The 16175-nt window shown below is 46.7% G+C and overlaps 1 protein-coding gene across 1 annotated transcript; it reads left to right on the forward strand.

Moving 5' to 3' along the window:
• The first annotated feature begins 1612 nt into the window (after positions 1–1612).
• On the forward strand, positions 1613–12740 carry NODAL (nodal growth differentiation factor). Its single transcript, XM_083713693.1, has 3 exons — positions 1613–2453; positions 5602–6416; positions 11210–12740. Exons 1-3 carry the CDS (start codon positions 2150–2152, stop codon positions 11360–11362), a joined length of 1272 nt encoding a protein of 423 aa, XP_083569819.1. The 5' UTR covers positions 1613–2149; the 3' UTR covers positions 11363–12740.
• Positions 12741–16175: the final 3435 nt, after the last annotated feature.

Raw genomic sequence — 16175 nt, forward strand, 5'->3', positions numbered from 1 at the left:
TTCTGCTGTTATCTGCATATAGGCAAACCAGGAATGACCACAGTCCTCACTGCCATCCTAGAGGGCACCTTCTTAAGCTCCAGTGTGGTGTAGTGGTTAGAGTTCGAATCCCTACTTGGCCATGAAGTTCAGTAGGCGAACTTGGGCCAGTCATTACCTGAGATTCCTGCATTGCAGGGGGTTGGACTCGATGACCCCTGGAATCTAAGATAATGTCATCAACTCTCAGCCTACCCACCTCACAATATTGTGAAACATGACAAAAGTTTGCATTATATGCTTTAAAAAAAACAACAACTGGCTTTGGGAGCTACTTCAAGGAAGTATCTCATCCTGTGCTGAAGATTGTTTAATAGTAAGCAATAATTTGTCAAATTTAATACTTTAATACTAGTTTTCTAACCTCACATTGCTCTTTGGAGTACCACCCACAGCGTCTACATCAGGGTGACTAACCTGTGGCTCCCTCTCTCTCTAGATTCCAGCTCCCATCAGCCCCAGTCAACATGGCCAATAGCTGAGGGTGATGGGCAACCTCTGTTCCCATTCCTGTTGTAAATGAACTCCTGGTCAAGCTTCAAGGGTGGCTAACTCAGGATGAGGTTGCAGAGAAAGGAAGCCTTGCATTTCAGAACAAAGGCATATTTCTTTCTGCTTAAAAGTGTTGGCCTTAAGGAGTACACTATACACAGAAATGCATGTGATGGAGTTTTGGTGGTACTTGTATGTTGCTGAGAAAAGCATCCTCAAAAACCTCTGTCCGTCTATTGCATTCTTCATAACATCCAAGCAGAAATATAGCATGGGGTGATGAATTTGCTGTTATTATATAATAGGTTATATATTATAATAGGTTATTTCCCCCTTTCAAAGGCAGTCATTCTGCTTCAGTTGTCACCAGTGATTTAAGAAATGCATTACCTGAAGAAATTACCCTTTGGAGGAGAATGTCAAAATATACAGGTTTTTCCCTTGTACCTTTTTGCAGTGTATAGGAAGGAAAGGAAGTTAGTTGCTTTAACAGTGCGTACTGTACTCCAGTTACTGTCTCATAACAAATGTAACTGAGCTGCAGAAAAGACTTTACAACCTGAAAAAGGAGGCAATGCGCATACTTTTGTAAACCAAGAAAATCTTTAATAAAAAATATTTTTAAAACAACAACAACACTGCAAGCTGTCCTGAAATCATATAGAAAGGTGGAAGGAATAGAAACAAATAATAATTTATTTGTTTATTTATTTGGCTTACCCTTTTCACCCTAAGGTCCCAGGGCAGATTGCAATGATTTAGAATACGACATTAAAGACAGTTTAAAAGAAATTACAGTCACAAACTGGCCGGGGGGGGGGGTGTCCTAGAAACGTATGAAGATTTGTAGAGACAAACGCCTCATTTCACAAGCCCCCTCCCCCGATTAAAAACGATCAGAACTCATCCATTGCCACCCAAATCTCGACTTTCTCAGCAAAGTGTCAAAGATGAAGGTATTAGAGAATCAGGATGCAAAGACTGAAGGAGGGGGTCGGATAAGGCGTTTGGGAGGGGGGGGGGGATAACACCCGCCAGGGGGATCTGGCTATCTTCAAGCATCTGTGAAAAAGAATCACTTCGCTCACATTCCACGTTGAGGCTGATGTCTAATGAGAGAGCGGTCATTAATTGCCTGTTTCTTTCCTCATTGGGGGGCGAGGGAGAAGGTGGGGGAGTTGCATGAGAATAGGGACCAGAGGAAAAAAGGCAAGAGAAAGTTTGACAGCTTGTTGACATCAAAGACTCGCAAGATTAGGCAGCCGCAGGTATAAAAGTGCTCATCTCGAAGAAGGAGAGAGAAGCATTCGGAGCGAGCAGAAGCGGAGTAAGGGGCTTGAGCAGACACCCCCTCCGGGGAGAGGGAGAAGAGGGAGGAAAAGAAAGAAGCAAGAAGACTTCTCATTTAGACGAGGGTGAAAAAGAGAGGGAGAATGGGAGCCGGACAATTCTGACCCGAGTCAACCCTCTTAAGTTCCCTGAATTCGGAGTCAATTCGGATCTGAGCACAGGAGAGCGAGCGAGAAAACGGGGATTTAGGTGACACAAGATAGAAAACGGACTCTTAGGTTAGAAGTTGAGAGAGAGAGGGAAAGAGACTTCTGCAATCTATGCAGCGATGCCTCCCAGGACCCCCTCGCTCTTGGAGCTGATGTCTTGGGCGCTCGCCCTCCTGGGCGCAGCCTGCTCGCAGACGGTCGAGCTGCTGCAAGAGGCCGCCGAGGGCCAGCTCCGGCCCGACGCCTCCTCTCCGGCCGGCCTGGCCGCAGCCCCGGCTCGCCCGCAGCCCCCGGAGCTCCGCTCCCCGGTGTACATGCTGCAGCTGTACCGCGCCCTCGTCGTGGGCAGCCCCCCGAGCCAGCCCAGCGCAGAAGCCTCGGCCTGGAGAGAATCCGACACCATCCTCAGCCTGGGGGCGCGACGTAAGTCCTGCTCCTTGCCTCGGTTGACCCCTTTCCGTCTCCCCCCCCCACCGCCACAAAAAGCCTCCCCTCGCCCCTTTCCATTTGGAGTTACTTCCATTCTGATTTCCTGCCCAGGGTTTGTAAGGACATCCTGGATGGATGGATGGATGGATGGATATCAGCATCCCTGGGTGGAGGTCCTTCTGGCCTTAAGTCAACCCGCCTCCCGCCTCTCCTTCCCGGGTCTCTTTTTTGTGGATTGTGGCCCCAGACGTCTGCAACGGAGGGAGCCCCCCAAGAGAGAGATGCAATCCACATCCCCTTTCCCTTACTACTAAGGACATCTGGCAAGAACCAGATGGGAAAGAGGAGAGGGGGGAGAAGCGAGGCTGGGGGTGTCGCATGATGCCCAGAAAGGGTGCAGCTAGAGGTTGCCACGCTCCAGAAGCTGCCTTACACTCGGGGAGGAGTGAGGCACCTGGAAATGGCCAGCGGAGGAGAAAGCGGCGTCTCAACTTTCCCTGGAAGGGTCTTGGGAGATGCTATTGTCTGAGCTGCGTTCAAAGAAAAGGAAAACAGGTGGAGAGAGAGAGGGGTGGGGGGTGGGAGAACAGATTTCTGTGTACAGACTTGACTGTTCTCCCATTATGGTTGTGCGTGTTCTGTCTGATCCAGCTGCACACTTTGCTGTGTCCGTGGATGGTTATGGGGTTCAGGAACTCTAGAATACATTTGTACACCATGGCTGGTTTTTATTCTAGGGATTAGAAACACCACTTATTTACACTGTACCCACGTAGGACCATAGGAAGCTGCCTTTTATCAGGTCAAAATAATTGTACATTCAGCCCAATATCAACCTTCACCCCCCCTCAAACCCTGGAGCATGTTTGCAAATGATGTGCAACAGTCATGGCCTCTGCGGTGGTGAATTTGTCTTCCTTTTCTTGCTTTTCCGTTTCAGCTTTCTGAGTTGGAATATAATTTTATACAGTCAATACCAAGTGTTTCCTCTCAGTCTTTTGTTAGCACTTCAAAAGCAGAAAGGTATTTTTTAAATGTCCTAATTAGTTATCAACACTTTCAAAGAGGGGGCATCAAAGGGTCTATGGGTGTGAGGAGTACAATGAAATTTAATGAGCTACGTGCCTTTAGTCTTTGAACTTCCATAACCCAATCAACCACTTAACTAGCTGATGCAATGAGTTAATAGCTGTCTTCAAGACAGCAGGGCCAGGGGAAGATAAAGTGGACAGCTGGAGCTTGTGCAGCTAATCTGGAAGTGATGTTGTTAGGGAGACGCATTAAGGAGAGTAAGGATTATAAGATACCCATATCTTAGAAATGGAGAATTATAATACTCAGCTGTTGTACATGCAGATGACTCTCAGGGTCCCTTCCAACTCTACAATTTTATTATTCTATATACCACTCTAGTTTTCAACAGCCATTCATATAAGCTCCCCTGTACAACAACCCTGTGAGGGAGGCCAGTATTTTCCCCATATTGCAGATGGGGGGGGGGAGGTTCCTGGGGAGGTGAGCTGAAGCAGATAGATGTGGCTTCATTAAGGCAAGGGAATTACTAATTCATGTCCCACTTTCTTTGCCACCATAAAAACCAGCTCCATGGTACCTGGCAGTAAAGGCTAGATTTTTCTTCAAAAAATTGAGTTCACTTAGCACCCATTGATATTAATGGAGTTCAGATAATTTCCTGAGCATCTAAGCTTCATTTATGTGTCTGTTAATTTTCTATGGTCTTTCTTTCTCAGCAAGAAAGTGAAGTATTTTTTTTATTACTATTTTTTTAGTAATTAGTACATTAATATCCTGCTTTCCCTTCAAGGAACTCAAGGTTTCATCACCCCATTATATCCTCACATCACTTGTGTGTGGTAGGTTAGGCTGAGAGATAGTAACTGGCCCAAAGTCACCCAGTGCACTTTCTGCCTGAGTGGGGATTTGAACTCTGGTATCCCAGATTGTAAAAAGGTAAAGGTAAAGGTACCCCTGCCCGTACGGGCCAGTCTTGACAGACTCTGGGGTTGTGCGCCCATCTCACTCAAGAGGCCAGGGGCCAGCGCTGTCCGGAGACACTTCCGGGTCACGTGGCCAGCGTGACAAAACTGCATCTGGCGAGCCAGAGCCGCACACGGAAACGCCGTTTACCTTCCCGCTGGTAAGCGGTCCCTATTTATCTACTTGCACCCGGAGGTGCTTTCGAACTGCTAGGTTGGCAGGCGCTGGGACCGAGCAGCGGGAGCGCACCCCGCCGCAGGGATTCGAACCGCTGACCTTTCGATCGGCAAGTCCTAGGCGCTGAGGCTTTAACCCACAGCGCCACCTGCGTCCCTATCCCAGATTGTAGTCTGACCCTAACTGCTACACCATGCTGGCTCATATCCTATTCTTCTAGATATGTTCCTGGCTGCTCCTGGAAATCCCCTCTCCCCAGTTTGAGAACAGCTCAGTCACTGCTACGCTCAACAATATGCCAAGAATTACAGGTCCATTTCAAATTTACCATTGTACTATTTGTCTATCTAGCTACCATTTGGTACCATTTGTCTATCTAGCTTATTGTTATCTACTTTGACTGGTAGCAGCTTTTTAGGGAGAGGATATTTTCAGATCACCTGCTGCATAATTCTTCTAACTGGAGATGCCAAGGAACTATATACCAAAACACATGCTTAACCAATGTGCTATAGTCCCCCTCAGTTCTCTTGGATCCCTGTTTCTCACTTGTTTGTGCTGGTTTTTTCTTTAATAATAATAATAATAATAATAATAATAATAATAATAATACAACCCCCCTTTTTTAAAAAAAGAAAAAGCGGAAAGACTCCAGGGAAAAGTGGGTAGATTAGTGGCATGAGAGGTGCTAGCCAATCAGTACTGCACACAGGCAACTTCAGCTGCAACAGGCAGAAGTTCAGAGGAAATTTTTTGAGTGAAGAAAATGCAGTGGATGCTCTTGCATGGGGGCACAGTTCTATCCTGGCCTTCATAGATGCTGTTTTATTTTCCCACCTCTTGTGTCCTCTTATCCTGCCTTCTCCCCAAGACTGTTTTTGAGAGTCATAGAGTTAAGAGACTTTATTATTAAATGGCGTTCCTTTGTTCCATTCATCCCAACCAGTGCCATTCTTCTGCCTTCCAGATTATTTCCAGTATGAGGACCACTGGGACTTCTCTTTTGACTTGACCTCCATTTCCAGCAGCTCTGATGTGAGGCTGGCAGAGTTCCGGGTCTGCCTGATGTCTTTCCCCCAGTACAGGAGTGTCACTTTGAACATCTACCACAGCCATGAGCGCACCTGCCATGGGAACCAGACCTGCACAGACAAGATCTTCCTTGGTTCTTTCATTAGCAGGAACTCCAGCCACTCCTCCTGGAAAGTCTTCAATGCCACCAGCATACTCCGCTTCTGGCTCCACCAGGGGGTATCATTTGGCATGGGTGCTCCAGATGATCAGGAGAGGCACTGGGTGGAGGAGAACCTATCTCAGGACAATGATGGAAGATCAGCTGGTGGGTTCCAGGGAAAAGGTGGGTGCAATGACGATCAACAGGCCCACGTATTGACCCATAGCATGACTGACAGAGTCCTACTGGTTATCTTCTCCAAAGATAAGGAACTGGTGGAGCCCTCTCAGGGCCCAAGTCTCATCAGGACGGTGGAGATGTCCAAGTATATCATGATGGACAACACTTTCAAGGAGACTGGGGGCCGTCGGCACCGGCGGAACAGGAAGCAGAAGCAAAGGATTAAAGCGGCTAATATTTCCACCGCCAACTTTGGCAAAGAAGGGAGATCTCTGTGCAGGAGGGTAGATATGATTGTGGACTTTGAGCAGACTGGCTTCGGAAGTTGGATTGTGCACCCCAAGAAATACAATGCCTACCGGTGTGAGGGAGAGTGCCCGTTGCCTGTTGATGAAACCTTCAAGCCAACAAATCATGCATATATTCAGGTTTGTCTTTATGTTTGCATTTTAGGGGTCTTGGAAACTAGAAACTGGGTCCAATGCAGTATATCCAACTACACAGTCCAGTCTTATATGCTTTATAAACAGCACATTAAGAACCGTGGAAAGTGAAGCCCGTATTTACACACCTGCAAAAACCTTTCTTTTTCTCCTATCCATTAGTTGCTTGTATGCTCAGCTCTTAGTTTTGTATAGAACAATGATTTAACTAACACTGGGGAGCATTTATGTATAAATACTGGTGATGATGAAGAGAAAGAAAAGGGCATGAGGAGCCAGGACATTGATCCATGTAGCTCAGTATTACTGGCACTAACTGGCAGTGGTATAATTTTTATTTTTTTTTTATAATAATTTTTATTAAGGTTTTCCAAATTAAAACAAATCAAAACAAATTAAATCCAATCTATAAACTTTTTGCCAATAACTAGGACTTCCCCTCCCTACCCCCTCTTGTGTTCCAAATCTTCCAAATAAGCAATTAAATTCAACAAGTTCTTATCCCCAAGTTACACTCTTCATCAATAACCCAATTTATCCAAATTCTCATCCCCTAAGATCGATCTATACCCTTCCACGAGTTTCCCCCTTTCAGACATAGTACAGATAGAAATAAGATACATATAAATAATAATTTTACAGCCTTTGGATTCCAATTTTCCCTCCCCTCTTTCCCCTTTGCGTTTCACCTATCCCTCCACTTCTAATATCTTCCTGGAGTTCCCACATTACACTATGTCCCTCCGGTTCTTTGCCAGTCTTTAATTACGGATGTCCAATCGTAGAAGGAGTCTATCAAATAAGGGCCCATTTCTTCTATCCAGGTTTTTATATCCAGGAGTAAAAACTCCAATTTTGTATCCATAAGCTTGTCAAACCTGAATATCCCAAATGTTCCCCCAGTTCTGTCCAGTTCTTGTTATTTCCTTGTTCTTATCAATCATTCTCCTCCTTTTTATTTCTCTGTTCTCCCACAGAAATGTTCTTTTCCCAAAAGTTTCTAGTGTCTCTGCAGAGGTTTGTTATTCATGGAGCAAAGCATTGCATCATGTTCCTTTCATTTTCCAACAAATAGTTCCATTGTTTCCTGTAGTGTGTAGACCTCTGTAGACAAAATAATGTTCCATTCCTGCAGTTTCCCAGGAGATTAAAAGTTCCATTCAACTGTTCAGATTTCCTGTGAAAAACACATGCAATATCCCTCGGCTCCTCTAGGTGGATTGCAGTAACAAAGTTCCCTTCCAGAATCACATCCACCAGACCAAGTAGCTTGTTGACCGATATTTAAAACAGTTTGTATTCAATTTGTAACAAATATAACCGGCAAAGTCCTCATAACAAAGTCTCTATTTTAATCTTCCTTTTTGACAGCTCTTTGACAGCTGTCAAAACCTCCATCACTTTTCTCCAGGCAGTTTCACGAATCGCTCCAGGGATTCCGGGGGGGTTGCTTTTTTTAAAACAATTCCACTTTTCTCCTCCAGCTCAATCTTATAATTTTCCCTCGCGAAGTTGCTGATTCGGCAAGATAAGGTTACACTCGATCTTAGTTGTCCAGTCCTTTGTTTTGGCTCTTCTACAATTTAGGGGTGGGCTGACTTCCTTTTTTCCACCTCCCCCGTTCGCTCCGAATTTTAAAAATTTATCCCCCTTTTTTTTAGTCCATATTCCAATTACTCACGGGTTCTTCTTTAGAGCCGAATTTTCAATAGAAGAAGTCAGCGCTCTCCGCCGGATGGCATGCGGCTGCGCTCGGCAGGGATAGCAGAGAACTCAAAGCACCACGCTTCTCCCCGGCACCCGATCCGTAGCCTTTAAAAAGGCTCCTTCACGAGTCGGGAGAGCGCTAACGGTGCCAGCCGAGTCTCCATGTCCACTGCCTCAATCTGGCCGTGGTTTTTAAGGGTCCCCGCATCGCCGGTGCGGTAGGACCCAGCCCCTGCCAAGCCGGCTCCCTCCGGAGCTCGGAGGGAGCCCGCCATTCGGCGATGGCGCCGACCCGGAAGTCCGGCAGTGGTATAATTTTTAAAAATCGTAAGGACAGCTGAGGCAATAGGTAGCATCATTGTTTTTTTCTTGGGGGATTAAGGGGTACACATACCCCTAAACATTTTGTGAATCTAAGTTTGGCCTCATTGAGGCGCAGTATTTAAATATGAGTAGGATAATGAAAGTACCCTTAAACATTTTTTTAGGAAAAAAAGCAGTGGGTAGCATCATTTTCAAAAGCCACCTGTTACTAATCTGCAGGGCTGAGGGGGCATGACGAGTCCCCCCTAGGGCTACCTCCAGGGGGACCATAAGAAGGAGGCCTTATCCCACCAAGAATTTCAGCAAGTGACATAGCCCTGGGCTACGATTGTGTCCTAAGGCTCTGTTTCTCTCCCTACCCCATCAGGAAATGTCAGTCCTGTTTTATTCCCCTACTGGCTTTTTGGGATGAATTGTTAACATTGTTGTTGTTTAGTCGTTTCCGACTCTTCGTGACCCCATGGACCAGAGCACACCAGGCACTCCTGACTTCCGCTGCCTCCCGCAGTTGGGTCAAATTCATGCTGGTAGCTTTGAGAACACAGTCCAACCATCTCGTCCTCTGTCGTCCCCTTCTCCTTGTGCTTCTCCTTGTTGTCCCCTTCTCTTTCCCAACATCAGGGTCTTTTCCAGGGAGTCTTCTCTTCTCATGAGGTGGCCAAATTATTGGAGCCTCAGCTTCAGGATCTGTCCTTCCAGTGAGCAGTCAGGCCTGATTTCCTGTTAACCTGTTAACATGGTGTTAGTTAATTACTGTCTTTCTCCAGCTCTCTCTAGAAGTTAGGCTTTGGTCCTAAATACTGTACATTTACCTAAGTTCAGGCTGTCAGAACTGGGGATGAAAAGCCAGCTGGCTCGGTCCCAGCTGGAGCGTCTCTCCTCTCTGCTGCTGCAGAGATCCATCGACTTCTGCTCCTCTGACATTCGTCAGTGACTCAAGCTGCAGTGCATACTTGAGCACACATTATTCAGCAGTGTAAACTGCACAACAGAAGAGGCTTGAGGCGTAGATACAATACTAAGGCCACACATTTATTATACATAAATCAGGACAAAGAAAACATGACTTCTCCCCTTGTCATCTTCTCGGAGTGAGACTGAAAAACAAAAGCAATGCAGAGTGGAAGTTCTGCTCACGCCAGCAACCTGTGCTGGAATGTAAACAGACATGTGGCATGTAACAATCCCAACATATCTGCAGCAAAAGGTGGAATAGAATTCCCAGCACAGGCTCCACTGAACTCACTGGGGCTAACTTCTGCATAGATGTGGTACGGGATTGCACTGCACATCTCTGCCACAAAGGCTATTTGCCCCCAGAGGTGCCTTTTGGAGAGAAGACAAAAGCACCTCTGGGAGAACATATAGCGGCGGCGGCGGCGGGGGGGGCAGGCGGCTATTTTGGTGGGGAAATAGTGTGGGGGTGTTGATCAGGACCTATCAATGCCACATGTAGCTTGACCCAAAGAAGCATGTGTCCACCCATAACAGACCCATTCCTTGATTTACCCCTTGAGCAATCTCAGCAGCCTGCTATGCTCACAGCTAAAGTGTGTGGGGTTCGGAACACCTTCACTTTGGGGAGGGGCGACTGCCAGTTCTTGCAGGCTGAGGAAGCTGTGGCCCTCCAGATGGTGCTGGACTACAGCTCGCTTCACCCCTCACTGTTGGCTGTGCTGGCAAGGGCTGATGGGAGTTGGAGTCCCAACTTCTAGAAGGTCACAAATTCCTCAGCTTTGGTTTGAACAGACTCCACCATCCCCTGCACAATTCTATAAAGAGGCTCTCGCTGTTGAGGAAGAAATTTCACTGGCTTTTTAAAAGCCTTGGATTTTTTATTTTTAAGCAACAACATTCCAGGTGGGGACAAATTAATGCTCCTTGTGAGCTGGTGCATTCCTTGGCCCTGCAATCCCTAAAATGGAGGTGTTTATATCCTGTTTTGACCGTGCACAAGGCACAATAATGCCCTGGGCAGGCATGGCCACATCACCAGAGAGAGCTCCAAGTTAGCAGCTTGCTCCAATAAGCTCTGGAGGCTAGATCTGTGCCAAGGCTTTATATCCCTCTTGGAGCAGAGTGGCACTCCTTGGCTCCTTCCTGAAGTATGGAGAGCCTTGAAGAGGAATTCCTCCAGCCCCGTCAGCAATCAGCAAGTTTCCTCTGGGTTCCTTCTTTGCACTTGGGTTTCCTTGATGTAGAAGAGGCTGGTCCCTCAAAAGAAACTAACCTAGGGGTGTTGGCTCTGGGGTTCCCCGTTTGGGGGCCTGTCACAAGCCCTCAATATCAGGGGCCTGGGTCAAATCCCTTCCATAGTTTATGGCACCGGTCTTTCTGATTGGGCTGGCCGCTCCTCCTCTTAGTCAAATTCCAGACTCTTTTATGTATTTGAGGTGGGTGTCACAAAATATTTGCACCAGATTCTGCCAGGTCATAATTGGACATGGTGGGACTGCACTGCTTACCTGACTGCCCTCCGGCCGAGTTGCTGCTGCGTTCTGGATGGAGAGAGGTGAGGCGGTGAGGTCAGCGCAGTGCAAACACATCATCAGAGCCAATCTGGTGCTCCAATCTGCATTTGTACTGCAGTGACCTCACCACCTCACTTCCCCCTCTCTGTTGTAGTATGAAGCAGCTAGGGAGGCCAGGTAAGTGGTGTAGCCTCACTGTGCCCTGCCCTACTGCCCTTAACTATACTGTGCCAGTTCTTGGATATGATGTTTTCCTCTTCCTTCTTTCCCTTTCAGAGCTTGCTGAAGTTATACCAACCCAACCGGGTGCCTTGCCCATCTTGTGCCCCTGTCAAAATGAGCCCTCTGTCTATGATGTACTACGAGAAAGGGAAAGTGAGGGTCCGTCACCATGACGACATGATCATCGAGGAATGTGGCTGCAACTGATGCATATGAGTCTTAGCTACTTGGTGGATGGGGCCTCCTCCAGATACCAGCTCCCTAAAACTCAAAGCACCTTCTCCTCTTGCAGCAGAAGCCCAAGAAACATTGACCTTAAATGGAGGAAAAATTAGACTCCTCGCCACTTGGAGATCAAGCTGTTTCTCTAGGGTGTTTTGTCTATATAATCCTTATCAAAATGGGGGAATGGAATAGGCAGAGGATTATGATAGGGGTCATGCTTTTCTTATGGAACTTAGTCTGCTCCCAGAAGCAGAGGGTCCTCACAGAAATAACCCCTCTCCCACACCTGGGGTTGGTTCCAGGTTTTTGGGGGGTCCCTTGGCAAAGTAATATCAGCTGAGCCCCTTTCTATCTCAACAGGCCTCCCTGGTGGGCTTGTCTGGTGGCTTGGAGGCCTCGATGCTGCCATCTTTTTAACTTCCCACAATGCCCCTGATGTAATGTTAATTCAGGGAATTGTGAGAAATTAACACAGAGCCAGCTGCCCGGTGCAGAAGTTGGTTTAAAGAGGGCTCCAGAGTAGGCATCAGTGGTGGTCCATGCCGGCTCAAACATCTGTAGCTCTTTCCAAAAGTCCCACCTGTGAGAGATTATTTATAAATAGAGCCCCTCTATGCAAAACACAGGTCTACCAATTTTTTCTGAGATCGGTGGGATGATAGGCGCATGCTGAACCACTAGTGAAGACAGTTGTTTTGTACATGTCTGTAAAGAGCCTTCTTGACTGGTTTTGAGAAAGTAGTGATATATTCCTTAAAAGGTATATAGCCCTCCTTTCAAGGTATGAGAGGCCCCGTCTGCACTATTATGTTTAAAGCACTATTACACTACTTCAAACAGCCATGGCTTCCCCCAGAGAATCCTGGGAACCGTAGTTTGCAAAGGGTTCTGGGAGTTGTTTGGAGACCATTATTTCTCTCACAGACTACAATACCCAGAGTTCCCTGGGAAGTGGAATTGATTGTTAAGCCATTCTGTCATGTAGGTCAATTCAATGTGCATTTATTTGGAAGAAAATTCCTCCGGCTTCAGTGAGGCTTACTCCCAAGTAAATGTGCATTAAAGAATCCACAGTTTGTCATACTGCTGACCTCCAGCTTCTATTTAGTATTAAAGAAAATAACTTCCATTCTTTCAAACTTTGTCTGTCTTGTGTGATTATTCTGTGAAGATTTAAAAGTTTAAATGAGATCATAAACAAATTTCTGAGTTAACATTTTGTAATACAGATTCTCTCCGCCCCCTACAATGTAACTGGGATTTAAATGCATAATTTCAGTGTAGATCATCTGAACTAAAATCATAGGGTACAAAGGGAAGTGTTGTACAGCAGGTCAGACCATTTGGCTATATTGACCGGCAGTCACCTTCCCTATCAGCTGCTTTGCTCAACCCACTGAGAGCTATGGCCCTTTCCTATCATGAGACGTAACTGAACAGTCCATCTGCTGTGGTGGCCACGCCAATACGGAAGGAGTGACCTGAGAATTCCCTTGGATCGCCGCCACAGGCCCCAATGGCCTTATGGAGGACCGTGAAGGCATCTGGTGTCTTCACTGCCTAATGTGCCAGTTAGTGGAAATGCTCCATCACTGCTTGATTGTCCAGCAGAAACAAACCCTGGATTTTCTGAAATGATTTTCCCAGATGTGAAGGGCAACGGCTGTTGATTGGGGGGGGGGTGCGTTCTAGAAACAGGCGAACCAAAACAGGAAAGTGGCAACCGTTGCGAAATCAATGTATTTTTCTGCCTCCCTGTTGGGATAAGTTTTCAACAGGGGCAGCATGGCTGGAAGAGAAACAGGGGAGGGGGCTAGGGAGGAAAAGGGGGTTACTTCTGCACAGTGCCTCTTGAGTGCTGGGCTTTCTTATTGAAAAAGGGGGGGGGAGGTGCCAGTAATCACCATGGAGATGTTATAATAAGTGCCACATGGCTTAGTCATGCTGGCCACATGACCCAGAAAAACTATCTGTGGACAAATGTTGGCTCCCTTGGCCTATAGAGTGAGATGAGCTCCGCAACCCCAGAGTCGTTCGCGACTGGACTTAACTGTCAGGGGTCCTTTACCTTTACTTTTTATGTAACAACCAAAGATCTTGGATGGTATGGTTGTCATCAATGCTTCAAATAAAGACAATACAGAGATGAAAGGAGGATTTCTGTGTTTTGTTTTCCGCCTGTTTTTGCATCTCCGTGCAGTACCTAGATTGTGCCCCATTCTTTCTAGGGCCCAAAATTCAGCAGAAAACAAAATTTTACATATGAAACGATCAATGCAATTGCCCTTGCATTCTGAGAGCAGAACATTTCAGCATAGCTAAATATGCACAGCTGCCTTTAATTTACAATCATTATCATGTTTTCTCAGTTTTGGGCTACAATTTGCCAGGGAGATCTTGTTCCAGTCTCATTCATTTGGGCTTTTCTTTGTTCTGTTGTCAAAACTGGGTATTTCATTTCAAGTTAGAGCACCAAGGGAAGGAAATAAAAACCAGGGCTTACACAAAACGGTGTATGGTTTTATGTTTTTGCATTGTTGTAAATATATTTTTTATAAATAAGTAATAAAAGCCGAGGGGGGTGTGGATATGGAAAGGGATGAGGTTTGTAATTGGACTGGATAAATGGCTCCTGCAACAAAATGTTGCAGCATGGAGTGATCCTCTGCCAGCCAGCCACCCATTCTCTCTTCCACAATCATCCCTTCTATTCCACCTGCCTGGTTTTCCACTTCTGAGAAATGCTGGGGATTAAATCTGGGAGCTTCTGCAGGTGAGGCAGTGGATAAAAGTTATTTCTCCCTCTCCATGCTAAAACTTGTGGACAGCCAATGAATCTGAATGTTGCTAAGATTCAGAGCAGCTAAAAGAAGGCACTTCTTCATGCAGCACCTAAGGTAAAGGTAAAGGGACCCCTGACCATTAGGTCCAGTCGTGACTGACTCTGGGGTTGCGGCGCTCATCTCGCTTTATTGGCCGAGGGAGCCAGCATACAGCTTCCGGGTCATGTGGCCAGCATGACCAAGCCGCTTCTGGCGAACCAGAGCAGCACATGGAAACACCGTTTACCATCCCGCTGGAGCAGTACCTATTTATCTACTTGCACTTTGACGTGCTTTCGAACTGCTAGGTTGGCAGGAACAGGGACCGAGCAACGGGAGCTCACCCCGTCGCGGGGATTCGAACCGCTGACCTTCTGACTGGCAAGTCCTAGGCTCTGTGGTTTAACCCACAGCGCCACCCGCATCCCCCGTGCAGCACCTAGTAGCTACCAATTTTAAAAAGATTGAACAAATTCATGGAAGAGAGGGTATCTGCTCTACTGCCACAGTTGGAGGCAGCACTGCTTCTGAGTATGTACCTTTGCTGGAAAGCAGAAGATGGGAGAGGGCTCTTGTGCTCAAATGCTGCTTGAGGGTTTCCACAGGCACCTGGCTGGCTGCTGTGAGCAGGGGCAGACCTTGGCGCCTCAAATTTCAGTGGTGCCCTGTGCCCTGGAGCAACCCCTCCCCCAAAAAATATTCTATTGGATGTCATAGTTGTCGTCCCTGCTGAGGCGCCCTAGAAACTCTGTCCCTGGTGCAACCAAACCAGCCACACTCCCCTAGGAGTTGTAAAGACTGCGGAGAGAATAATTGGGTGCACTTTTCCCACCTTGGATCAAATCTATGCTTTCAGGTGCCATAAGAAAACTGCAGAGATAGCGCAGGATAGTGCGCACCCCGGAAATGATCTCTTTCAGCTTCTGCCTTCTGGAAGAACGTACAGGGTTATAAAGACTAGGACTAGCTGCCCGAGAAACAGTTTATGTCCAAATGTGATTGGGTTTTAAATACAGTGTAAGGAGTCTCTAAGGGATGCGGGTGGCACTGTGGATTAAACCACAGAGCCTAGGGCTTGCCAATCAGAAGGTCAGCGCTTCGAATCCCCGCGACGGAGTGAGCTCCCGTTGCTCGGTCCCTGCTCCTGCCAACCTAGCAGTTCGAAAGCACATCAAAGTGCAAGTAGATAAATAGGTACCGCTCCAGCGGGAAGGTAAACAGCGTTTCCGTGTGCTGCTTTGGTTCACCAGAAGCGACTTAGTCATGCTGGCCACATGACCCGGAAGTTGTCTGCGGACAAACACTGGCTCCCTCGGCCTTTAGAGTGAGATGAGCGTGCAACCCTAGAGTCGGTTACGACTGGACCTAATGGTCAGGGGTCCCTTTACCTTTACCTTTAAGGAGTCTCTATGGGAGTATATTGTATTTTAAAATGGGGTATCAGAGTTTTTAGGGGGCTAACCAGGTTAGGATAGCTGGGATAATAGGCTTGTTGGTTTTTGAATGTCTTATGTAGATTTTTTCAATTTCATTGTTCTGTATGGGACAATGACAATAAAGATTATCGTATTGTATCATCATATTGTATCAAGTATTGTAGATCTGCTGTGAGAAAAGGGTGCTTGGCTACAATGGACCATTGGCCTGATCCAACAGCCTCTCCTTACATCCTTATGTTTATCCAGGCCTGCCTCCAAACCTGCAAAACATAGGACAGTGATTTACCAGGGGCAGTAACAAAAGAAAAAGAAAAGAAACAAACCAATTCTGGGCAAAAAGGGGGAAACTACAGTTTATGATCTCTTATTTTCAAGCCAAGCCTAATCCTGCTCCCTGTCCTCAAGGCTAAATTCCACCCCCCCCTTTCAGGATACCATGCAGAAGACTGTGCTATGGGTCATGCCCTTTGATCTTAAGTCTGGGGTCTTTTGTGTAGTGGATGTTTGTGTAACTGGGAAGGAGCTGTTTCCCCA

The sequence above is a fragment of the Podarcis gaigeae genome (assembly GCF_964106915.1).
Source record: "Podarcis gaigeae genome assembly, chromosome: 15".
Lineage (NCBI taxonomy): Eukaryota > Metazoa > Chordata > Lepidosauria > Squamata > Lacertidae > Podarcis > Podarcis gaigeae.